Below are 25,813 nucleotides of genomic sequence, written 5' to 3'. Positions count from 1 at the left end.
ATATATATATATATATATATATATATATATATTGTTTAGTTTAATGTTGTATATATCTAATATTTAGTTTCAATTTCATTTTGCAGTTTTAGATATACGAAGTATTTCCCAAGATTGGAAAGAAATTTGGACGAAGAACATACAAGACATTACAAATTCCAAAAATGCATAAATGGAAGCCGAAGCAAATATTAACAGACGAAATTGTAAAACAATATTTGTCTACATACGGGGTATGGTAATTATATGAAAATTTACAATTAGTTATACATTTAATTATTCTTTTATGATATAGCATAGAATTCTATATTTTATTATGTTTATAGATTCGAGTCCTTGCAGTATTACAACCAACAGAAGAAGAATTGCACACATTGTGGTATACAACTCTATCATTACCATTGGACAATAAACACACTATATTAGACGGCATTGTCACCGGAGAACTTGACAACATTGTACCACAAATTTCACATAGCAATTGTGTGCAGCAAACAATTAATGCTGATGATGCTGCTACTTCCAGAACATACACTTTAGTTGGAGTGTGGCCTAATTATGCTTCTGTTGACTGTAACTATGTAACAAAAGAACAGATGGAAGAGATATTCAGTACACATAGGCAGTATGTATCTGGTCTGTACGGTGACTTGAAGGCACACAGGTTGAAAAATCAAGAAAATAACAGGCTGAATATCTTGAAAACCAGAAGCAAATATTTGAAGAACAGCAAAAATGGCACGAACATCAATATCAAGAGCTGCACTCTGCTTACTAATCTGGTATACAATTTGTATATGTGGATACTCAAGCTTTCTGCCATAATTTTTTGGTACACACATGGCTGAACAATCAAGAACAAAAGAAACTAATTATCAAGCAATTCTTGACAATCAAAAAGAATTTGTTCAGTAACAACAAAAAGGTAGGAAGATCACTATCAAAGAATGCACTCTCACATGGAATCCTACGTGGATATCAGTTTAACTTCGATGAGATCTTACATTGATGAACAGAACAATAGCATGCTGAATAGAATGGGTGATATGTAAGCTATTGTTGGTTGTTTACAAGAAGATATTCCTAACTCTAGCAGTAAAATTCGTGGCAAGAAAGCAAGACCTGAACAAACTCAAACTGAAATGTCCACAGAAGAGATGTATAATAGGAAGACAAAATCTTCAAATTTTTCTCTCGAGGACTATTCTATGGAAAGGTATTTATCAGTTCATCAATGGGTGGTGGTGAATAAATCGGAGTAAAAAGCCTAACTCTAACTTATTAGTTATATTGTACTTATTTAAGACTAATCTAAACTATAATGTACAGTGTATATTAGAATCTTAAAGGCAATATGTATGGAAGAGACACGCTACACAATATACTTGAAGACAAAGATATCAGTATTGTGGTTAGTGAAGGTTACAAATCATAATTAATTTCAATCTACATTAGACATATCTAATTTATATTTGTTTATTGTATTAGACTATAGAGATGGAGTTAAAGTTGTTGAGGCATTGATTAAAGAAGGCCGTACTCTCCTTTCTAAACAATATGCAATTTTGGACTTCAATTTTGAAAATGAATGCCTTCGCTAAATGATGAGGCAAACAAGTTTAAAAAAAGGAAGTTCTAGTGCACATGATCGTCAGATGGATTTCACCGTGTTAGAAAAATATGTAAATGGCAATTTGCCAGAGTGTAGTCATTCATGGGCAGCATACAATTATTTATTAATTCCATGTTTATATCAAGGTGATTATAATTGTTATATTTTTGTTGTTGATTTTCGTCAGTGAAAATTTCAGATATGTGATTGTAGTCATGACGTCCACACACTAAGAGAAATTAGAAAACAAGTAGATACAGTATATGAAATACTTCAAATATTATTGACAAATTCGAAATTTTGTTCTAGCAGACTTGATTTAAGAAAACACAGAAACAAGCGGCTTAAATTGGATATTATACCCTACTTGCCTTGCACAAATAATGGGTAAGTATTTAAAGCATTTAAACTGTTTATTATTTATTACTATGTTGAATTTTCCTTTTAATTTTGATTTATATATTCATTATTAATTTAGTCTAATGAAAAAAAATTTGTATGTTGGCCAATCAGTAGACTTTTTATCCTCAAATACATAGAATGCTTTGTTCTAAAATATCAATTAAAAACACTTAATTTGGAAATGATGAACATATACAGATGGAAGATTGTAGTTGGCATTTGTTACAATGAATATTTTTTACATTTCCATACATCATGATTGTAATTGTGATGTAAAGGATAATTTAAATGCACATGCTCAATGTTAAGAAGGATTGCTATGTAATAAGCCCCTATTTGGTCTCCATTAATTTTTATTCCATTACATTCCATTTTTCTCTTTCCTATTTTCAACCACACAATTTTTCATAAAATAATGTTACACGTAAATCAAAAAAATTTCCTTCTTTTTCAACAACTCATTTTTCAAAAAAAATATTATTTCCCTCATTTTCATTTCTAGAAAATGGTTGCCAAACGGCGGCTAAGTTAGCTTTTAATCAAATTGAAATTATTTTTTCTTCTTTTTTTTATTCATACATATATTGGTATAATATAAAAAGAAAGAGTAATTATATAGTGAGGAACAACAGAAAAAGTAGAATGATCTTTGATTAGTATTTTGTAGGCATAGACACATATTTCGACGATTGATTCTCATTAAACTCTTATTTTTGTTGCTAGAAAGATAGGAAATTCCATATTCTTGTCTGTGGAATTTGGGATTAATGCTGTTTCGATTAAAGGAAATGAAAGACAAAATAGAAATGCCTTCATTAGTGTTGTTGACGTTTGTGAAATTACCTATTTTGCTATCCAACCATACAAAAGACAAAGTAAATAACTAAAGAAAGCATAAATGATGCAAGTGTCAGCCTACATACATCATTTGTCAACAACAATGTGCTTGACACTTTTCAAATAAAATTACACTAACAAACAAAACGAAAGCCAAGATTAATTTCACATCAAAAATAGCAAAATAAATACTTCAATTATTATTCAATCAATCTTTTGTTTTGGAACCAAAAGATTTGTGACAGACACATCCAAGCTGTTGTTTTCATCATATGGAACATTCAAATTTGAACCTTCATCCAAAGATCTGAAAAGGGCTCTCTTTGCTGGAGGTGACAAATTCTCTTCAGACTCTAGAGAGTGTGTGTAGATTTTTTTTCCATGTGTTGTACTTATACCTTTAACATCAACATTTCCTTGGCTTTTTTCTCCCGAATTTGTCTAGTCTAACTCTGTCACAGAGACGATGTCAAATCTGTAGCTTGTTGAATTAGGCTCAGTTTGGAATGCTTTTAGGTAGAATGCTCGTTGAGTATTCTGCATTTTCTTAACGACACCTTCAAAGTACGTTTGTGAATCCTGTATGTTAATGATGGATTCAATTAATATTGCTTGAGAAACATGTTTCAGCGTGGTAAAATGTAGAAGTTACATTAAGATTCTTATAGAATTGGTTTGCTCCATCAAAAAATGTGCACTAGTAAATAACAGGTTCTCGACTGCTTCACCAATTGCACTTGCACTAAGTGAGCTTGTGTCATCTAACAACTGCACATATGCTCGAGTACTAAAATGTATTTGGTACACACTGAACAAATGATTAAGACAATTAAAGAATGTATGTATATCCATATAATACAGTAAAATATATCGAGGAATAACTTTTGAATTTGGATTCTTGCAAAAAATACAGAGATAAATTTATCCAAAATCAGCATTTGATCGTCTATAACAGTTGTTGCAAGCTATGTACCAAGATTTGTTATCAATTTTGTCTGTAATTGCTATGCCATTTACCCAATAGAACTTTCGCCCTGTCAAAAACAAAAACAGAGGAGAAATAAGGAATATGTATGTGCAATTTTTTATACGTATATAAAGTTGCCAATAAATACCATTACCTCTAAGAGGCATCCCTGAATATTCTGAATAGAAGTGAATTTACTTCGTATAGGTGGAGAAAGATTTGTGGGACTTCTTTCAATGTATGATTTTTTCAATATCAAATCATCTATTTTGATTGAGTTTTCTTTGACTCTTAGTAAATAATGTAGTAAATAAGGTTAAATAATCTCAAGACATTTAGAACAAAATTAGTAATACGTGGATAGTGGATAGAGACGTGAGAACACGAAAAAAAGAATAATAAAATAAAATCAATTTATTCTACATACCATTTTGTCATTTCTTTTACTTCGATGAAAGGTGTATTTATGAGCAACGTACTACGGACTTTTGTGGACAATTTCAAATCTGTACATATATGCAAAGTATCACATATATACTGTATGCTGATGTGATGTGATGTAATGTAAAACATACCAGCAACTAAACACGTACCAAAGAAAGACGTAACTCTGAGATGTGTTGCAAAGATAACTGATTTTTTTTCAATATTCTCCGCTATTAGTACACATTCTCTATCAACAAAGGAATCCTAAAGTGTAGCATCATTGTTTTGAAATTTTTGTATAGAAGCAGTACATCTTGTATCCATGTTTGGTTGCCATATTTTGATTGAATCATTCGTTTAGGCATCATATCAATTGCAACCGCAAATATATTTGAAAATATAAATTTTAAAATGACTCTTTGCTTACTTTTCTAAATATAGCTACTAAGTAATTCAATTATAGCCATTAAATAATTCAATAATTCAAGATAACATATCATGAAATAACAAATATGCATGTCTTACTTATATCAGCATCTGTATCCATATACTGTTCCGTTTCATGAAAAAGTGTCAGCTGATATGTTGAAAAAACAAATTTCAAATTATCTTCATTTAGTTCAACAAGACAAGTTTCTCCGTATATAGTCCAGTGATGAGATCCTATCGAATATTTGTATTCTTGTATTGTCCTTCATATAAGCTTTTGAAATGTTTTACATTTTTTCCAAAACAAGTTGATCCTCAAAAGTACTGATATTGGAATCATATAAGCTAGCTTAGATAGTATTTCCCTGGAAAATGAAAAATGATGAGGAATTTCTCATTATTATTATTAGTTATCTGATTATATATGCAATGAGAAGTCTTAATAGTTTTGAATAATTTTGAAGTTTTAACTCATTTTCTAGTTATCCATTTTTTAGAGTTTGTATTTAGAAGCCAACTTTTGCTAAGGGAAATTGTGCGAAAATAAGGCTAAACTAAGAAAACATAAATAACAAGAAGAAGAGTTACCTGAGTATTCATCAACACCAGATGTTGATACCTTCCATTGCCTTCCTTAAAAAGTTTTGGTGATTGTTTTCTACTACAATGACCTTAGCTTTCCACTTCTCGTTGTTTGAGACAATTTCTGGTATTAGTTTGTATTCTTCTTCCATTTTCTAAAATAATATGTCAAGTGAAGTTGGAGTAGAAGATTTATGAGTATGATCTCAAATCTCAAAGAAAAGAAAAACCACTCTTGTGTGCAAAGGAAATGAAATAGTTTAAATAGATATAGATACATATATATATATATAGATATAATTTGTCAAAGTTTCAAAAAGAAGAAGAAGATAAAATTGATGAAGTATAGCCAAGTAAATCAATTGATTGATCAACTTGAGATTTATAGTATACAAGTACATTTTAGAGTAATGTATGAGAATGGATTAGTCTGGTATGGTGAAATATGCAAGTATATGAGTACATTATGGAGTAATGTATGTGAATGGATTAGTTTGGTACGGTGAAATATGTAAGCAATAATCGGTATGGTATGGCAAGCAACTGTACAAGAAAGATGTGGTAGATGGATACATTCTACACCGAATCAATTGATAACAATCTTTAGTGATGTAATAGTATTTTTTGTCTTATTACATTAGATGTAATGTAATACCTGTGCAATCACGCGCAATAAAAATCTTACTTTGATAGTTGTATTGTATAACTATTCTTTTGTTAATTACATAAAATTATGCTTCTACTTCTTTTCAACCTCATTCTTTTAATTTATTTATCGTTTCTTATTGTATTCATTATTTTATTTTATTTCAATCCACCATTTAGCACTTCACATTAGCCTTTGTAATAAAATTCATTTCTAACTAAATCTAGCAGAGCTTTCCTAAAAAATAATTCTTATCTAATTAAATGAAAAATATTTCCCATTTTTGTGAAGAGTGTCTATTTTTGTAATAGGAATACTTTGTCCAGTTCTATCCGTATTCCTACCCGTGAACCTCTTGTCAAATCCTCTCTCAAAAAAGGAAAAGTACATTTGTTTAGTTCAAATAGCTTCTTATACAATTTCTTCTCACTTAACAAATTTACATATCTTTACCTACCAGCCACAGCGCTTTGATAAAAAAACAATATCAGGTTTTGTCTACTATTTCTTTCTTGATTCTTTTACTAATTGTTTCAAAATAAATTCGTGATTTTAAATAACATATAATTTTCAATCTTTAATTGTGTTAAAAATTATACACAAATGCATGATATGGTGTATATAATCCTTTCTAAATTTAATACAGAGTATCAACACTAAAATGGATGTGCCACATAACTTCTTCAAAATTATCAATCTTTTACTAAATCATAACATCCGTCTGGTAAGATGTATAATATCTTCTTTCACATTTGTATAAATATTTTATTTACCACATATTTTTTTTCCATTTATGTAGATGCTTCCTACATCTTTTGTCAATTGCTGGAGACACGAATTAGGTGATACAGTACAATTAACTTCATATGATGGTCCAATTGTCACAATATAGTTACAAAGAATCGATAGAGAAATATATTTGGCTAATGGTTGGGAGCAATTTTTCAACCATCATAACTTATAGGATCGTTATATTATAGTATTTGAATATAATGAAAATTTCAAATTCAATATGAGAATATTTGATCATTCTAGATCAGATGTTACATATGGCTCCGATGTTAAAGAGGACAATGACGCTTTACATATGGATAGTCCTGCATTCGAAGTAACCCTGACACTTAATCACAACAGCCATCGATAAATTATAGGTGTTGTCTTTAATACCTCATTCTATATTTACCTTTTCCACATTATTTTAATCTTAATATCAGCAAATCATTCATCCATGATTTCCAATCTATATCAGAAAGGTTTGCAAGACATCATCTACCAAGACATATGTGGAATGTTCAGATCCACGACTCTTTACATCACAACTGAGATATCACTGCAAATTTAAGACCAAAAGATGTAATGTGCCGTCTTACTGTAGGCTAGTTGATTTTCTAACAAAGAAGGAACTACAAATCGACGATACATGTGTATTTGAAATATTAAATAGCGAATCTCCAATGTTCATGGTCTACAAAAAAAATCAAAACGATGGAATTCTAACACGTCTATGAAACTTTTTTATTTATAATTATATTGGACACACCAATAATGTTTAATTTTTATGTTTATCCATTTAACTTTTCCCAGCAGTTAATCATCTTAAATTATTACAGAAAGATTTTCATAAAAATTACACTTTTTCCTCTCTTTACAATTCAAAAATACTGCAATATTTCTAATTAAAACATAACATTCATCTATCGTATATATCAATACATATATATTTACACCAATAAATATATATACATAGTTACACCGATACGTTGTATGCTCCATAGATTCACCTTGAAGAAGATGCTTTGAAGTAGAATGAACCTGTGTGTTGTATTAATATCACTCACCATAGGAATATATTTATGGAATGGCAAAATGATTAAGCCAAGTTGAAATTCTTACAAAAGTGGTTTCCAGAAATGATTTCCTCCATCTCTAAACTTCTAAATATCGGTTGCTTTACCAATTGTATTCACATTAACTATATGACGCACAAAGCCTAATATGAATAACAAATGACTATTAGTAAATGAAAACATGAGGAAAAAAGTAAGAGAATTAGAAAAGTTATGTGTGACTAATACTTGTATTCAATAAAGAAAACAAAAAGCTTGACCACTAGTTAATATATTTTTTGAAGAAATAACTTTAGAACTCCTTTTGCAAAGATATCATTGTGCAAAATCAATATTTCATCATGACAATGACAAGTTATATGTGAAAATTTGTTATTGATTTTGTGTGTATCTGTTATTTAACCAATATAATCAATAAAGAATTATAACAAACAATTAAGAATATACCTAAGAATTGAATTTAAGTTCTGTAATCTACTTGAAGATTTTAATTAGCTGAAGATTCTAATAAGTTATTTACCGTGAACTAAATTCAAGATTTCATGATGGACAATATTTTTGGTACAACAAGTATGTGATTTCTTTTTTATAAAAGGTTTGATTAGAAATTTTATACTTTCTCTTGTTCTAGCTCAGGACAATGCAACATACAATTGGCCATGGGAAAATACAGATTCTGGAAGATATAAGCCAATAAAATCTAGAGTTTGACCTTGAGCTTTGTTAATGGTCATTGCAAAACATAGACAGAGTGAAAATTGAGTCCTTTTAAATGGTATAGACTATTTATCGCCTTCAAGAGGAATGAATGGAATTCTAAGTAAAAATACTTGCTTTCCACAATATTCTCCTGTCCCAATTTCAGCCAATATAATATTCTGCTTAAAGTCACGACAAATAAGTCTAATTTCATTGCATAAATCTTCTGTAGGATTAATATTTCTAAGTAACATAACTGGACAATTTTTTTTTTCAATATGAGTTCATGTGGAGGTATACTGTTTGGTACTAGACTGCTCAAAAAATCTTCATCAATAAATTCTTCACTTTTATCAATCATTTCATCAAAACTAAAATATGTAACTTTCTCTCTCGGAATTTCTTTAAGCAACATATTGTTTATTAAATCTACATATTTATTTTTTAGGGTTAAGATAATTCTATTAATCATATTATGTAGATTGTTTCCATATGTCTGAAAATTGGGAAACACAATCTCAATTAATTTTTTCAGTGATTTAAATTCATCTTCAATATTGATGGTAATAACTTCAGGAAGCGTAATCATTTGGCATGAATGTATTCTCTCAATTTCATTCCTAATGTTCAACAAATAATCACAAAATGAAGGATCTAATTTAGCTCTCATATTTTCCACTAATGCTAGCTGTGTAAAAGAATGCAATAAATGCGGAAAAATTAAACTTGCCTTCATTATATCGTCTTTTGTTCCTCTCTGTTCTATTGGTAAAACTTGTCGGAAATCTCCTCCACACATAATTACTTTTTCACCAAACGGTAATTGACATTCCGTAATGTCTCTTAACATCTTATCTAAAGCCTCAAAAGTATATTTATGAACCACTGGTGTTTCATCCCAGATTATTAGCCTAGCCAATGCTAAAAGTTTACCAAGCCAGATTGTTTACTCACTGAACGCACATATCAGAACTTACTTGAAGCGGATTTTCGAATCTTGAATGTCCTGTTCGACTAGCCGATAATAAAGATGCAGCTATACCTAACGATGCGTTGCTAGCGCGATAAGATTTTGAGATCGTACACTAAAAAGTAATGCCTTGTACAAATACATTTTTTCAGTACCTTCTGGGCCATCGATAAAACAAATTCAATTCTTATTATTTAAAACATAATCCAAAATAATATCATAGGCATTTTGTTGCTCTTTGTTTAAACTCTTACTATAATGTATGTCTGACTGAAAATTAATATTGGTTGTTTCTTTGGCAATCATGATTTGAAAGATATCATCATCATTCACAGTTAAATTAAAATCTATCAAGTAAAAATCAATTATATTCTTACCAACACCTTCTAAGAAAGAATTTATACAATGCAAAGCTTTCATCTCAGTATTTTGTTGTGTGAGACTTTTATGTAAATAATCTTTTGTCATAAAACCCTTAAACTTGTCCCATAAATTCATTGGGTTTGTAGGGCAATATAAACTCAACACATTGGCAAAAAGTCTTCGCAATGATATGGGCATTTGGTAAGCAACTATTTCAGATAAACGCATCTCAGAATAGCTATTTCTACTAAGAAGACCGTGTGAAAATGCTGCTTCACAATAAGTAGATAAAACAACACCATTGACTGTTTTTAAATTTTCAAAAGATTTTGGCACTCTAATATGATTTAATAAAACTCTTAAAAAAGACCTCTCACCCTCACATGAATTATCACCGATTATTCTACCAATAATACTTTGCTTTTTCTGGGACTCCAAATTCGCATGAATACATCCCATACGAAATAGGTTGGAAATTTTTTATACAGTAGACTTTTTGCCTTTTCATTTGAAATATTCATTCTAAAGAATTTTGTTAACATTGTTCGGTGAATAAAATCTTTATTTATAATTTTTGATAAATCACGTGTCTCATTTTATGTAACCGTTTGAACATCTTTAGTATGTAACTGTAAATTGATTACTGTAGAAGATATATCGAATAAATCAAAGCTAAATATCCACCATATAGCTTCAGGTAGAGTATCCATTTAGCTGTTTGGTAGTTTGAAATCTCACCAACGAACTATTCATTTGCTTATTTATTTAAAGTAAAATGAATGACGCCATGTCCCTTATATACATACTTATATAGATATTTAACAGTCTTAACAGAAGAACATACCTCCACATTAATGTGATAGTCATATTTAGCTAAAATGTAAGGATTATATGGTACAACTCATCTGTTATCTAACATACAACCTCTTACTTTAACACTTACACCATCATTGCGGCGCTTGTAAAGTGGGCAGAAATTATTACCCAACGAAGTATTTTCAATGTAATCTTTCGGATACTTATTTTTTTACATATAAAATTCTTTTCCATACAAATATTCTTAGGATTCAAATTTCCACAAAGACCATGTATCATATGTTTTATAACAATAGCATGCAAGTAAGGGTATTTTTTTGTCCGGTATTTCAGATGAGACAATTTTTCGACTTGTACAGAGCTTCGAATCCCAGAATTCCATTCAAATATTAGGAGAAAATGAGAGTGAGGTAATCCTCTTTTCTGGTATTCAATCACATAAATATATGCAGCAATATGACCCAACAACTTTCTCTTAACCAAATCTGTCTTCAGTTCTCAAACTTGGCATGGAATATTCGTACCAACAAATTTGGCCTATTATGTACTTCGTCATTGTGTTTCAATTCACATTTTATTTCAAGCCAATTTGAATTACACGTCATTGTAAAAAACACATCAGATTTACCATATCTCCGAACTAAAGACATTATATCCATATATCTTTTAATCATGTTTTTAGGACCCCTAACAAAATTAGAAGGCAACACTAATGATCTACCAATTTTATAACCTCTATTCTCACCATTTTGTACACTATCTATAATTCCCTGATATAGTTTAGCTCTTATAACCGTTTGGTTGTTACGAAGGTAGTCTAATCTTGCTGTTTCAATTTCAACATACATATCTACAACATACTCCTATAAAAGTCTGCCACCATGTAAAAGAACACAATTACAATTGTTTACACATCTGATCTGAAGCTTGTAATAATAATATTCCTGACATGATATAGTTATTCGTTTTTTCTTTGCTTTCAAAACTGCAAGAAAGAAAAGCATATATCAACAAAAACTTCATTTACTAAATGCAATTAATAAGATAAATAAATTAGTTAAAAAATAGAAATTACTACAATCGCTTACCATAGTCTTTTACTTCTAACAGTTGATCTGCAGAATGGATATGATTAACTTCTATTAAATTCTAACAAATCGGAGCTTGTGAAACACTTATATTTATCTTTTGAATACCTTCATGCCATCGGGAAAAGTAGTGGATATTGGAGAGGATCATAACCACCATAATAGTATTGGACTTTATATGCATTACTTGCATGTCAATAAATTAATAAATCCCGACCTCTAATATTTGCAGGTGGGTCATCATCAACCCAAACTACAACAACTTATTCTGATGTTGGCAAGTTATATACTTTTTGATCAAGATTAGGATTAGACCTCAGTAAAATACGACATGATTCTAAATCACTGACTTTACTTAATGATCGAAAAATCTTTGAATAGGGATTTTTGTTTAGAACATCTATCAACTTTCTTAAAGCGAACTCACAAAACATGTCTGAAGTACTGAGTCTATTACAAATTTCATTTTCAGTATCATAGAAGTATTACTGTAAATACGTTGGATTCTCATTCTTTAGCACCAGTGAGTTTATGAAATGATATACTTGTCTTTAAATTTTGAAAGTATATGTACCTTTATTATTCTTACACAATTCTTTATCATACATAACACCAAACGAAATAAACACAAATTGATTGTTGTAACTACGAACAACTTTTTTAAAAGCTACAGCCTCTTTAGATGTAGAAGTAAATAAATCATACATTTCAAGAGGCATATCATGTAACTATAATTTGACTTTTTCATCACAACAACAAAAGCTTTTACTTTCTCTATAGAATTTTGTTGCACCATAATGACTACAAATTTTAGAAGATGTCAAAACATAAGGTCGATAAAGAATACTTCCTTTACCAATTTGTTCTGTATATTCAACACTAACATAAACATCCCCTGATTCAAAATATTGATTAGTATCACCTATAAAAGAAAGAAATAAAAAACAATTTGAAAAAATGAAATTGTAAGAAAAAAGCATTCTATATAAATAAACTAAATATAATTGTATATATAAAAAGGATCAGATTTAGTTTATTACAAGCGCTAAAAAAAATTCTCTCCAAACTGTACGGAGAGACCACTCTCCGCACAGTGCGGAGAGATGGTGCCATCTCTTCGCACTGTTCGGAGATTTTTTTTTTCAATGATGGCAAAATTTTAATTATAACATATTGTTTAGATCAAAAGCTAAAACAAATACAGGCACAAAAAACATATAGCATTGAAAAGTAATGATAAATATAAACTAACTGAACGTCAGCTGCACTTCATGCATAAGATTAATCTTAACTATAACATATTGTTTACAAAAACTAAAACAAATACAAGCATAAAAAACATATAGCATTGGAAAGTACTACTAAATATAAACCTCTTAAATTGAAGATCCTTAAACGTCGATCAGAATGAAGTGCAACACTAACATGAACATCCCCTAATTCAAAATTTTAATTAGCATCACTAAAAGAAAAAACAATTTAAAAAAATGAAATTGTAAGGAAAAAATCATTCTATATAAATAAACTAAACATAATTGTATATAAAAAGGGACCAAATTTAGTTTATTACAAGCACTCTCAAAGAACACAGCTAAAAATACAAAAAATAAAAATAAAAAATCTCTCCGTACAATTCGGAGAGATTAATTAATCTCTCGGAACTATGCAGAGCCACTCTTTGCTCCGCACTGTGCGAAGAGATGGTGCCGTCTCTCCCTCTGCACTTTCAGAGATTTTTATTTTTATATTTTTTCAACGCTAACAAAATCTTAACTATAACCTATTATTCAAAGCTAAAACAAATGCAGGCACAAAAAACATATAGCATTGGAAACTAACGATAAATATAAACCAAACACATACCATTGGAAAATAATGATTGAAGATCAACTGCACTTCATGCATAAAATAATCTTAATTATAGCATATTCTTTACCAGAAGTGAGATGAAAAGCTAAAACAAATACAAGCACAAAAAACATATAGGATTTGAAAGTACTGCTAAATATAAACATCTTAAATTGAAGGTCCTTAAATGTAGATCAGAATGAAGTGCAGAATGAGGTTGTATTTCATGCATCGGATTTTTCAGTTGAGAATTCTCCATACATATCTGCTTTATCTTTCTTTCGCAAGCTCGCCTCTTCTTAAATTAATCACCAACATTTTTTTAGAAATAATAGGATTATGTGGCGATAAGGTGGACACTATATGTAGAATTTCTGCATTGTTTGGACTTTTATTTCCTCCATCAAATATGCACCGAAAAAAATCAACCTCCGTTGATGTAGATACCCAGCATTGTCTTCCCATAACTGTTTTGGTTGACAGTAAGCAAAAATGCACAAAAAAAAAAAAAAAAAAAAAAAGAGAATAAAACAAGCCACAATCATTGAAAGCTCGAAGATGAAATTTGATAGTAGTATAAAAGAAGAGATCGGGAATGTGGGTAGAAGAAAAATACATGATAAACCTAAATTCCACAGAAGAAAGTCCAAAATGCCAAAGCACCAAAACGAAAATAAAATAGAAATGAAGATATCAATCAATTTTGTAGCTGAAAATAACAAAAATAAGAAGTATGGTTGTGAGCGTAAGGAGTATGGCTAGTATGGTTGTCAGTATGGTCGCAAGTACGGACGGAGAGAGAGAGAGAGAGAGAGAGAGAGAGAGAGAGAGAGATGGATGCTAATTAAATAAAAGGACACAATTGAGTTGATGGGATGACTCCTGCAGTTCTTACTATAATTTGTCCTTAAAAAAAAAAACGCGATTAATTGTAGAAGGGTCCAAAAGTTACCAGCAAAATCGAAAATTTATTATTATTATTATTATTATTATTATTATTATTATTATTATTATTTTTTGTGTGCGCACGTGCTAGAAATCCCTATCAGACGGGTGAAATGTGCATCCCTTCAGTAATAAGTACACTTATTTTAGTAATTAGTTATACTACTGCCAGTCAGGGATGGGTATGCCAGTGCTACAGCCCCTCCGTCCGCTCCAAATCCCCTTTAAAATATAGATATATATTTAGTAAAAAAAAAAATTATGTGTAAATTTTTTATCATTATTATTATTATTTTTTGCTGTATTAGCCCTTGTTCATGCCGGAAGTTGGATCCGCCAGTGCTGCCAATTAATGAGGCCATGACAAAGCTGTGTTGAGTATATTCTCTAGCATCTTATTGGTTTAATGTCTATTTGCTGAGGCCTTGGACCTCATCGACTTGAATTGTAATTCATTTGACTTTTAGTGAGCCCCATTTTGAGTTTTAACAGAGCAATTCAATTTTCACGAGTATAACACTACGAGATATCGTTCTTCTAAACTTTATAAGGGTCATGAATATTCAAAAATCTTGTGTTACATGGAAATTTTAACTCAACAACTAACTCACTATGAGCTTTCACTTGATTGATAGGCCTCAGTTAAACTTCGACATAGAATACAAGTTGGTATAATAGAATGAAATCTACATGTTTGTAAAAAATTTTGAGTCGAGCTTCTACAACATGTTTAAAAGCTACAAGGGGATCTACTTTCAAACAATGGATTTGAAATCCGTGAAGTGACTATGTGCATTCATGGATTACCTTTAACTTGTAACAATCATTTTCTTATTTTTATTTTTTATTATTATTATTTTTTGTTTCGAGTTACAATATTAGCATCACACCATCAAAGATGTAGTAGTCTCAATGGGTTATGTGAATTTTTCTTATTTAGAGTGGATGATTACTTATTATTTATGGATGATAATACTGTAATGAACAATACTATCTTGTTCTAGTGTACTATCCACTCGTCTTCATTGAATTAAATATAAAATATAAGATTTATTTAATTAGATTTATCACTTAATATCAGTGACACCAATAAAACAAAATAACATTTTTATAAATTTGGTGACAACAGATAGAACCTAAAGTCCAAATGCGCCAAATGGAATTTTGTCCAATGATTGGCAAATGGCTAACATCCAACAAATACCGGACAACAAATATAAGTTGTCCTCGTACAGCTGTCCCATATCTTTGCTCCCGTCTTCAACCTAACAGGTACATATATGTACATACAGAGAGAGATCGAGGGGTTTTTGTTATTTTTTATTTTTAAATTGAAAAAGCTCAATATAACGAGAACAAGAAGCCAAATTTCTCTAATCTTTATTCTTCATTTGATGAGCAGGGAATTGATTGGATATTGGATACAATAACTGGGCGTTGCATGTCTCTGTAAATGGATAGCTTTAGAAAAGCATATGGGGCGCTCAAAGACACCACCACAGTTAGCCTAGCCAAGGTCAATAGCGAATTCAAGGTGAATACATGAATCAAACACATTGATTGCATATATTTAAATACGTGCATCCAGATGGGAATATTATTATTAATTTTTTTTTTAAATTTCTTGATCAAGATTTTGGGCTTCATTTTCTGCATTTCTTAATGGGATTTTAACGTCATGGCCTAAATGTGTTAAGGATTTGGATATTGCAATTGTCAAGGCCACCAACCATGTTGAATGTCCTCCGAAAGAACGGCACGTTAGAAGTAAGTTATATCATATATGAATCTGATTGATAATATAATGTCAATTCTCGAGGCTTTCTGCTTTATATATATAAAAGTTGATCCTATATTCATTGCCTGGGAAGATTTATATGTACCGGTTCAACTTGCAATGTGTTGAATATTTATATATTCAATTTTCTCATTTCTTATCCTCTTTCAGAAATTTTTGCTGTGACATCTGTATCTTGCCCGAGAGCTGATGTTGCATATTGCATCCATGCATTGTCAAGAAGACTGGCAAAGACGGGCAGTTGGATTGTAATTTTTCTCTTCTCATTTCAAATTTTGTGTTCTAGTTTTGATGGCTTTGTGTTGTCCCATGTCAAAAGGATTTGTTAGCCATCCATTTCGATGGCTTTGTTTAATATATTGGAAGCTTTGTATTAGCATACATCGAATGTGTATTATTTAGGCATTCCCTATGTTCTTGCTTCGTTATATAGGAACCCTGTTTGTGGTTCGTGAGATTGTACATTTTGGGCGATGTTTCCCTCTCTCGTTCTTCTCCTCCTCCTTTTTTGGCTTTTTCCCCGAAAAGAGTATTTGGCTGCTTATGTTGAGTATGATATATATGGAAGCCTTTGCAAGACTTTAATTTCAGCCTTGTGAATGTTAACATATGATTAATAATTCAGGTTGCCCTAAAGACATTGATAGTCATTCATAGGACATTAAGAGAGGGAGATCCTACCTTCAAAGAGGAGTTTCTATACTATTCTCGTAGAGGACATTTATTTCAAATCTCCAAGTTCAAGGATGATTCAAGCCCTCACGGTAAATTGAAATTTGCACATGTTGCAATGTTTTCTTTTGTCACTCATTCTTCTCCTTTCCTTGTTTTCCAGGAAAGAGAAAATTTTTCTGAAGGAATTCTCTTTTTGATAAAGAATTGTTTTCTTAACATTCTGATAGCTTTGATGCAGCTTGGGATTGCTCTGCTTGGGTCCGAACATATGCACTCTTTTTGGAGGAAAGACTCGAGTGTTTCAGGACCTTAAAATATGATATAGAGTCGGAACAATTGATCAAAACAGCTTCTGGAATATCTAAGGTGTGTTCTCTTGCACAATTCAATGCTTTTTTCTCCAATTAGATTATATATGATAGTTAAGAGTAGATATAAATTGGTCTTTGTTGCATCAGATACGTAGTCGAACGCGGATCTTGAATGCTGAACAACTGTTGGAGATGCTACCTTCATTGCAGCAGCTTCTCTACCGCCTAGTTAGTTGCCAGGTAATGGTGGATAGTAGTGGCATATTAGAACCATGAAAGCCAGAGAAGGTGCAGAAGCCTAAATAATGATAATATTATTAATTTTTTATGCCTTTCAATCCAGTAACCAGAAACCAAGGGCATAGTGCTTTATAACACGTAATGAAACACACAAATTTCGTTTTTTCGAATCACATGCCTAGTATCTGACTTTTGATCCTTGGGGTCGATCTTTCTGAGTATCCTTCAAGGAAAACTACAAAGGCGCGTGGGCACCTTTCTTGTACAGTAATAGAGAATCGAGGGATACTAGAAAAGGTGAAGTGTGTGTCGCCTTTTAATAGTATAGTAAGTTCCCTACTAACTTGGTTATTTAGACCATCTCCAACCCAACACCAAAATTTGAGGTAAGTTTTACACCATCTTATACCAAATCTTGCACCAAACCAAAAGTCATATCCAACCATTACGCCAAAACTTATATCAAATGAATAGTGCTCAATCATTTATTCACTTTATTTATTTATTTATTTATTCTTAACAATGTATTTATTTGAAAAAGGTATTTCTTCATTTATTTTACAAATATGTAAATTATTAAATAAATAATTATGTTAAATTATCGAATATATTAAATTCAGTAACTATTATTTTTTTACATTATTAAAATTTATTTAAATGCACATAATAATAATAATAATAATAATAATAATAATAATAATAATAATAATAATAATTTATTGTATTAAAAAACATATAACACAAATACACAAATACTCCCCTTATCAATTTGTTTGGCAAATGAAAAAAAGGGTAAAATTGACTTTGCACCATTTGGTGCAAAATGGTGCAAAGTGCTATACTAGATGCCTTTTGCATCAAAATTCAGTGATTTTTGGTATTTTGGTGTCTTCTTCAAATATGCTCTTAGGCACTATGATGTGTCTTTGAACCTTGGCGTTTAATTCTTGCTCTATATGATCGGACATTTTTTTTGTTACTATATAAGCTATCTAATCTATTAGAAATCTTGCAGCCCCAAGGAGCAGCTTGCTACAATTATCTCATCCAGTATGCCTTGGCCCTGGTATGCTTAAGATCCATCAAAGAATGTTTAGTATACAATACTAGATTGTACCGAACATGGCAATTGACATGATTTTAGCCTTTTCTTTTCTTTCTTAATATTATCTAGTACTGTACAATCCACCTTACCAAACATGTCATCAATGTTTTCTGTATGGAAAAAGTTCTTTATTTAATGCATGACCCCATGAGCATAGATGAGAAACTAATAGATTGTTTAATTATTTTTCTAGATGTAAGTTTTGAAACCAATTACTACATTTAAACAAGTGTTCATTCTTTTGGGAAACACTATCAACCTTATTTTCTAAATCAAAATCTTGTTGATACAAAATTGTGATCATATAGGTATTGAAAGAAAGCTTCAAAATATATTGCGCGATCAACGATGGGATCATTAATCTTGTTGACATGGTATTTTTCGTTTTGAAACTTTTAGACTATCTTCCCTTCATTGAGAAACTATCTTAAGATGATTAATTTTTGTAGTATTTTGATATGGCCAAACATGATGCTGTCAAAGCTCTCAATATATACAAAACAGCAGCTAAACAGGTATAGTCCTTCACTTCATGTCAGGATCTCTTATTTCAACATGTAAATTAATGTAAATGACAAGTATTCTACTGAGAATATTGCTGATCTTTATATTCATTTTGTCTTTTTCACTTGTTTCTGTAGGCAGAACAATTAGCTGATTTTTATGACTTCTGCAGAACTTTGGACCTTTCTCGCACCTTCCAATTCCCTATCTTGCGACAGGTTATTTTTATTGTATAATTGAAAATCAATAAGAAATATTTGCAGTCTAGAGAGAGATTTTGAGTGTAATTTTCTGCAATCCACAGGCGCCTCCCTCGTTTCTAGCAACCATGGAGGAATATGTAAGGGAAGCACCTCAGACAGGTGCAATGTCAATTAAGAGACTGGTGAGAAGCTCACCTAACTCACTTTGGGAAATTTTTAGAACATAAGAATTCGAGTTTTATCAGTCTTCCACAACAGTTACAGACAAAGCTTTGTTGGTCGGCTACATGAATCCTTTTACATCTTTATCGTTTCCTACCATTAATAAATTTATTCTTAATCGTAACAATCATCACCATTACATTTCAGCTATGGCCTGATCCATCTTGTGAATTTTTAGCTAGATACATTTAATATTAGACTTGTTTGGTCTAATTATGCGAAATGATTCTGTAACCGAACTTACTTTCTAAAATGCTACGATGTATTTTAGATTTCTACTTGTTTGGTCTTCTATAGTCTTGATTTCATAAACATTTCCACCTATATTATTGCATGTTAATCAACTTGCATCACTTAACTACATTTACATGCAAATTTTTATGCTTCTCAAATAAGGTGCTTTTAAGCTTTGCCAAACATGCTATTAGTCAAGGATTAATAATAATTTGCATGAAATTTGTTATTGTTAATAATAGGAGTATGAAGAGTATCCAAAGCCAGAAGAAGAGACTCAGAAACCTGAAGCATCAACCCCTGAAGATAATAATAATAATAATAATAATAATAATAATAATAATAATAATAATAATAATTTATTGTATTAAAAAACATATAACACAAATGACACAAATACTCCCCTTATCAATTTGTTTGGCAAATGAAAAAAGGGTAAAATTGACTTTGCACCATTTGGTGCAAAATGGTGCAAAGTGCTATTCTGGAGGCCTTTTGCATCAAAATTCTGTGATTTTTGGTATTTTGGTGTCTTCTTCAAATATGCTCTTAGGCACTATATTGTGTCTTTGAACCTTGGCCTGCAATTCTTGCTCTATATGGTCAGACATTTTTTTGTTACTATATAAGCTATCTAATCTATTAGAAATCTTGCAGCCCCAAGGAGCAGCTTGCTACAATTATCTCATCCAGTATGCCTTGGCCCTGGTATGCATAAGACCCATCAAGGAATGTTTAGTATGCAATACTAGATTGTACAGAACATGGCAATTGACACGATTTTAGCCTTTTCTTTTTTTTCTTAATATTATCTGATACTGTACAATCCACCTTACCAAACATGTCATCAATGTTTTATGTATGGCAAAAGTTCTTTATTTGATGCATGACCCCATGAGCATAGATGAGAAACTAATAAATTGTTTAATTATTCTTCTAGATGTAAGTTTTGAACCCAATTACTACATTTAAATAAGTGTTCATTCTTTTGGGAAACACTATCAACCTTATTTTCTAAATCAAAATCTTGTTGATACAAAATTGTGATCATATAGGTATTGAAAGAAAGCTTCAAAATATATTGCGCGATCAACGATGGGATCATTAATCTTGTTGACATGGTATTTTTCGTTTTGAAACTTTTAGACTATCTTCCCTTCATTGAGAAACTATCTTAAGATGATTAATTTTTGTAGTATTTTGATATGGCCAAACATGATGCTGTCAAAGCTCTCAATATATACAAAACAGCAGCTAAACAGGTATAGTCCTTCACTTCATGTCAGGATCTCTTATTTCAACATGTAAATTAATGTAAATGACAAGTATTCTACTGAGAATATTGCTGATCTTTATATTCATTTTGTCTTTTTCACTTGTTTCTGTAGGCAGAACAATTAGCTGATTTTTATGACTTCTGCAGAACTTTGGACCTTTCTCGCACCTTCCAATTCCCTATCTTGCGACAGGTTATTTTTATTGTATAATTGAAAATCAATAAGAAATATTTGCAGTCTAGAGAGAGATTTTGAGTGTAATTTTCTGCAATCCACAGGCGCCTCCCTCGTTTCTAGCAACCATGGAGGAATATGTAAGGGAAGCACCTCAGACAGGTGCAATGTCAATTAAGAGACTGGTGAGAAGCTCACCTAACTCACTTTGGGAAATTTTTAGAACATAAGAATTCGAGTTTTATCAGTCTTCCACAACAGTTACAGACAAAGCTTTGTTGGTCGGCTACATGAATCCTTTTACATCTTTATCGTTTCCTACCATTAATAAATTTATTCTTAATCGTAACAATCATCACCATTACATTTCAGCTATGGCCTGATCCATCTTGTGAATTTTTAGCTAGATACATTTAATATTAGACTTGTTTGGTCTAATTATGCGAAATGATTCTGTAACCGAACTTACTTTCTAAAATGCTACGATGTATTTTAGATTTCTACTTGTTTGGTCTTCTATAGTCTTGATTTCATAAACATTTCCACCTATATTATTGCATGTTAATCAACTTGCATCACTTAACTACATTTACATGCAAATTTTTATGCTTCTCAAATAAGGTGCTTTTAAGCTTTGCCAAACATGCTATTAGTCAAGGATTAATAATAATTTGCATGAAATTTGTTATTGTTAATAATAGGAGTATGAAGAGTATCCAAAGCCAGAAGAAGAGACTCAGAAACCTGAAGCATCAACCCCTGAAGAAAGTGAAAAACTAGTTGCAGAAGTTGAAAGTGAAGAAGAGCAGATTGATGCACAAGAGGAACCTCAGACTGGAAATGAAGAGGAAATTGGACCACAAATATCAGCTGAAGAGCCTGTTGATCTGCTGGTAACGTTTCTCTTTTTGCATTTTCTCTTTCTGTTATGAGGCTCGACTAAGGTAGTTTCTAAATTTTGTATACCAAATATAATTTTTCTCAGGGTCTGAATGAAGTAAATCCGAAAGCCCTAGAATTAGAGGAAAGCAATGCATTGGCTCTTGCCATTGTTCAACCTGGTGAGTTATATTGCATAACTGAATACTTTTTTGAATTGGACTAGTCCATTAGACTCATAAGAAGTACATCCAAGATGGTGACACATATTTATTAAACGATTCATGATAGTTGAATCCAATATTTGGTGAACCACCTAAAAGCTTGAGTTTCATAGAGGGATCAATTTATCTATTTGGTTTAGTCTTCAACACGCCCCTAACATTCATGCCATATTCAATTTTTCATCAAAGACATGCACAATTTCTATAATTGGTAGCTAAGAGATTTGAACTCAGGGCCATGTTGAATCGCCTCATTTAAAAGCTTCAACTATTAGATATGAGATGTTTATTTATTTAAATTTAGCATTCAACAATATTTTCCTCTCAAGGCAAAGAATATCTGATAATCAAATAACATACTACACAATATCTTTCCTTGATGGATGAATTAATTACTCTTGAAGTACGATCGGGATTATATGTGACAACTGTTATTGATTTCGTTGCCTACTTGTTTGTTCATGCATATTTCTGAAAATGTAAAATTGCTGTCTGAAATATTTTTGTAGGCGATGAAGGACTTCCAATGCATAATGCATGGAGTGAAATCGGAAAAACTTCAGGATGGGAGTTGGCGCTAGTTACTGCACCAAGCAACAATAAAAGCCAGGTGGCAGAGACCAACATGGTTTGTTCTTTCATCTTCATTTTACTTCTTGACAAACTTTTGACTGAATCATCTTTCCTCAAGGAATTCCTTTCATTATATAGGAAGAGTATTACCTTCTACAATTATGGTATTAATCTAAATATGGTAGATGTGATGAACCTAAATACGCTAAATACAATTAAATAATATGTTAAAATATAATTATGTTAAGTTATAATCTCCGTGATCTTCGTCAATCTCCATGATCTTCATTGATCTTCATAATCTTCATCAATCTCAACGTTATCTGTCAATCTCATTGACACGTCTGTATGAAGGCCGTGATTACATTTTTTTTTTCCCTCCCCCATAAAAAGTAATTAAAACTTGTATTCTCTCAAATAAACAGAGTTTGGCCTTTTTTTTTTTTTTTTTTTTCTTTTTTTTTTTTTTTTTTTTTTCTTTTTTTCTTTCGCTAAGATATTGATCATAAGATCAATACTTCCTCATGATAGTTCTAAACCATTTTGTCACTTGTACTAGGCTGGGGGGTTCGACAAGCTATTGCTTGATAGCTTATACGAAGATGATTCTTCCCGGAGACAATTACAGCTGCAGAATGCAGGCTACAATGCCAGTTACGGACACGAAATGGCCATGCCAAATCCATTTGATCAACAAGACCCCTTCACCATGTCGAATAACTTTGCACCACCAATAAATGTGCAGATGGCACACATGTCCCAGCAACAGCAAATGATGATGCAACAGCAGCAGCAAAATATGATGGTACCCTATCAACATAAAACTCAATATTCGCACTCACAAATGGCACAAATGGGATCCTCAAACCCATTTGGAGATCCCTTTGTCTATCCACAGAGTGCTATGCCACCACAGGGAAACCATACATTACTTTAAAGGTCGAATTTCCCCTTCTGTTCATTCTTATTTTTCAATTTTTCAATTTTCCAGTGAGAAGTTAGATATTGTAGCTTTTGCACTAGTCGATAAGTACACTGTAATGATTACTTTTGAATTCGACATCAATTGTGGATGGCCTGCCTTGGGGCTAATAAGCATGTTGGTTTCCCTCCCTCTTAAGAGTCGGTTACAAGAGAGAGTTCTATCCAAGTTCGTGTAACACATTTTGAATTCTCTTGCTTCATCTGCACATTTTGGGACGGAAAGACATGACTGATAACATCAATAAAGCCTTTGGAACAAAGTCTTCAGATCCGAAATTGAGAGTCTTGATTCAAAATATCCCACCATTTCTCTACTAACATATTCATGTCGAAATTAACTTCCAATTCGGTGACACTCTATGCCTTTGATCCCTATATTAAGAGAGAAGGTAAGAATAAATCAGAATCAAGTAAATTTTTTCCCCTACAAAAATGTCTGTTAGTTTACTATTAAGTGGTTTTCCATTTCTAATTCTTTGACTGCATTGGTCATGAGGACTAAGGAGTTTTGTTGGATGTATTACGGAATTTTTATCCTCACGTGGGACAATTCCAAGGAGTTAAAAAGGGAAAAGGAAGAGATGCAGTCTTGTTGTGGTATAATGTAAATGAAAAATGTCAATTAAACAAGTAGTAAAATAAATCTAAAAATTTCGAATTATCGTTTTTATGAGTACTATCTATTTAATGATTAATCTAGCAAACCATTTTTTAACCACTATTTGATTAAAACAAACGTTGATGACAATATTTTTGATTAAACTAATATTATATATGGAAAATAAAAGCAAGTAAATGTAGAGGTATTGCCCACGAGTTGAGCTTGTGGCTCGTTCGAGCTGAACTTCTGCCTGGCTAGTTCCTCAAGGGCCCAGCTTAGCTTCGCTCTTGAGCTCGCGGGTTGAGCCAACCTTCTGCCTGTGAGCTCACAGATTTTTTTTTTTTTTAGACTAAAACTCTTATCCTTTATCTGGACTTGGGACTGGTTACTTAAATTTCGAGAAGCAAATTTAAAAAGTTATACACAAACAAGTTATATGTACAATTTTAAAAAATAAATTAATTAAAAAGGTATTATAAAATAACAAATTTCACCTTACATATCACTCTTTAATTTTTCTTCTCAAGTTCAATTCCTAAAGTTGTACTCAGTCAATTTAACTAATTAAATCAATTTACTTGCCATGAGTTCAAATCACTCCCACCTAACCGAATCAACTAACAATATCTCGATGTAAATCTTAATAAGTATCACTAGACGTATTAAATCACCTCAAAATTCAATTAAAGACCGCAACAAACAATAATAAAAATGTATTTCTACCTTTGACCCAATTGTCACATTTTACCCACGTGGTCTAAGTTTATAACTTGCCTATTGATTTGTTACAAATTCATAAATCAATGAAATAGTGACATTATTTCAAGCATTAAGAAAAGAAGGAAAATAAGTAAATGAAATAATTAACTTCGAGAATCTTGATCTTTGAAATTAATGGTTCAAAAAATCAATCATCATACCATTCAGTCAAATCCTCATTTACATTTGATCGATGCGATTAAAGACCTTCAACAGCACGATTGGGTATGCACCATAAGACATATTTATAGGGAGGCAAACTATTGTGCGGATTGGATGGCTACTCATTTCGACCATTTAAGCTTAAGCTTACATATTTTTAGTTCTCCTCCAAGTGATTTATCTTCTTATTTATTGGCTGATGTTGCTAGTATAGTTTGACCAAGATTTATGTAATTTGAGACTTCTTTATTCTGTAGTATGAAAAAAAATAATTAATGGTTCAAATAGAAGTTACATCTTCATCCCGTTCGTTGATTTAGTTGCACATCATTGTAGAAGAAAAATACCAAAGGATTTTGGAGTTCATCATTGAGTGTTTTTTTTTTGGTTGGGGGGGGGGGGGTTGGATTT

The 25,813-nt window shown here is 31.4% G+C and overlaps 3 protein-coding genes across 3 annotated transcripts in view; 2 read left to right on the top strand and 1 right to left on the bottom strand.

Annotated features, from left to right (window-relative positions):
- LOC111390610 overlaps positions 1 to 1,284 on the top strand; it is a 2,831-nt gene extending 1,547 nt beyond the window's left edge. Inside the window, exons 2-3 of the mRNA XM_023015674.1 lie at positions 87 to 233; positions 343 to 1,284. Coding sequence (XP_022871442.1) covers positions 173 to 233; positions 343 to 848 — 567 coding nt within the window. The 5' untranslated portion in view covers positions 87 to 172 and the 3' untranslated portion in view covers positions 849 to 1,284. The remainder of the gene's footprint in view (positions 1 to 86; positions 234 to 342) is intronic.
- Positions 1,285 to 7,835: 6,551 nt separating this feature from the next.
- LOC111390623 lies at positions 7,836 to 9,584 on the bottom strand. The gene is made up of 5 exons (XM_023015685.1): positions 9,573 to 9,584; positions 9,425 to 9,461; positions 9,178 to 9,368; positions 8,748 to 9,135; positions 7,836 to 7,891 (listed from the first exon to the last, which is right to left on the bottom strand). The coding sequence occupies exons 1-5, from the start codon at positions 9,582 to 9,584 to the stop codon at positions 7,836 to 7,838; spliced, it is 684 nt and encodes a 227-aa protein (XP_022871453.1).
- A 6,234-nt stretch (positions 9,585 to 15,818) lies between these two features.
- LOC111390622 (putative clathrin assembly protein At4g25940) lies at positions 15,819 to 24,000 on the top strand. Its single transcript, XM_023015684.1, has 21 exons — positions 15,819 to 16,011; positions 16,175 to 16,244; positions 16,426 to 16,523; positions 16,901 to 17,039; positions 17,189 to 17,316; positions 17,409 to 17,501; positions 18,517 to 18,567; positions 18,915 to 18,980; positions 19,056 to 19,121; positions 19,248 to 19,328; positions 19,415 to 19,495; positions 20,012 to 20,084; positions 20,377 to 20,477; positions 20,825 to 20,890; positions 20,966 to 21,031; positions 21,158 to 21,238; positions 21,325 to 21,405; positions 21,922 to 22,113; positions 22,206 to 22,281; positions 22,833 to 22,951; positions 23,456 to 24,000. The coding sequence occupies exons 1-21, from the start codon at positions 15,931 to 15,933 to the stop codon at positions 23,831 to 23,833; spliced, it is 2,187 nt and encodes a 728-aa protein (XP_022871452.1). The 5' UTR covers positions 15,819 to 15,930; the 3' UTR covers positions 23,834 to 24,000.
- Positions 24,001 to 25,813: the final 1,813 nt, after the last annotated feature.

This window comes from Olea europaea, unplaced genomic scaffold (genome assembly GCF_002742605.1).
Source record: "Olea europaea var. sylvestris unplaced genomic scaffold, O_europaea_v1 scaffold699, whole genome shotgun sequence".
Taxonomy (NCBI): domain Eukaryota; kingdom Viridiplantae; phylum Streptophyta; class Magnoliopsida; order Lamiales; family Oleaceae; genus Olea; species Olea europaea.
This window is presented reverse-complemented; position numbering and strand designations above follow the sequence as displayed.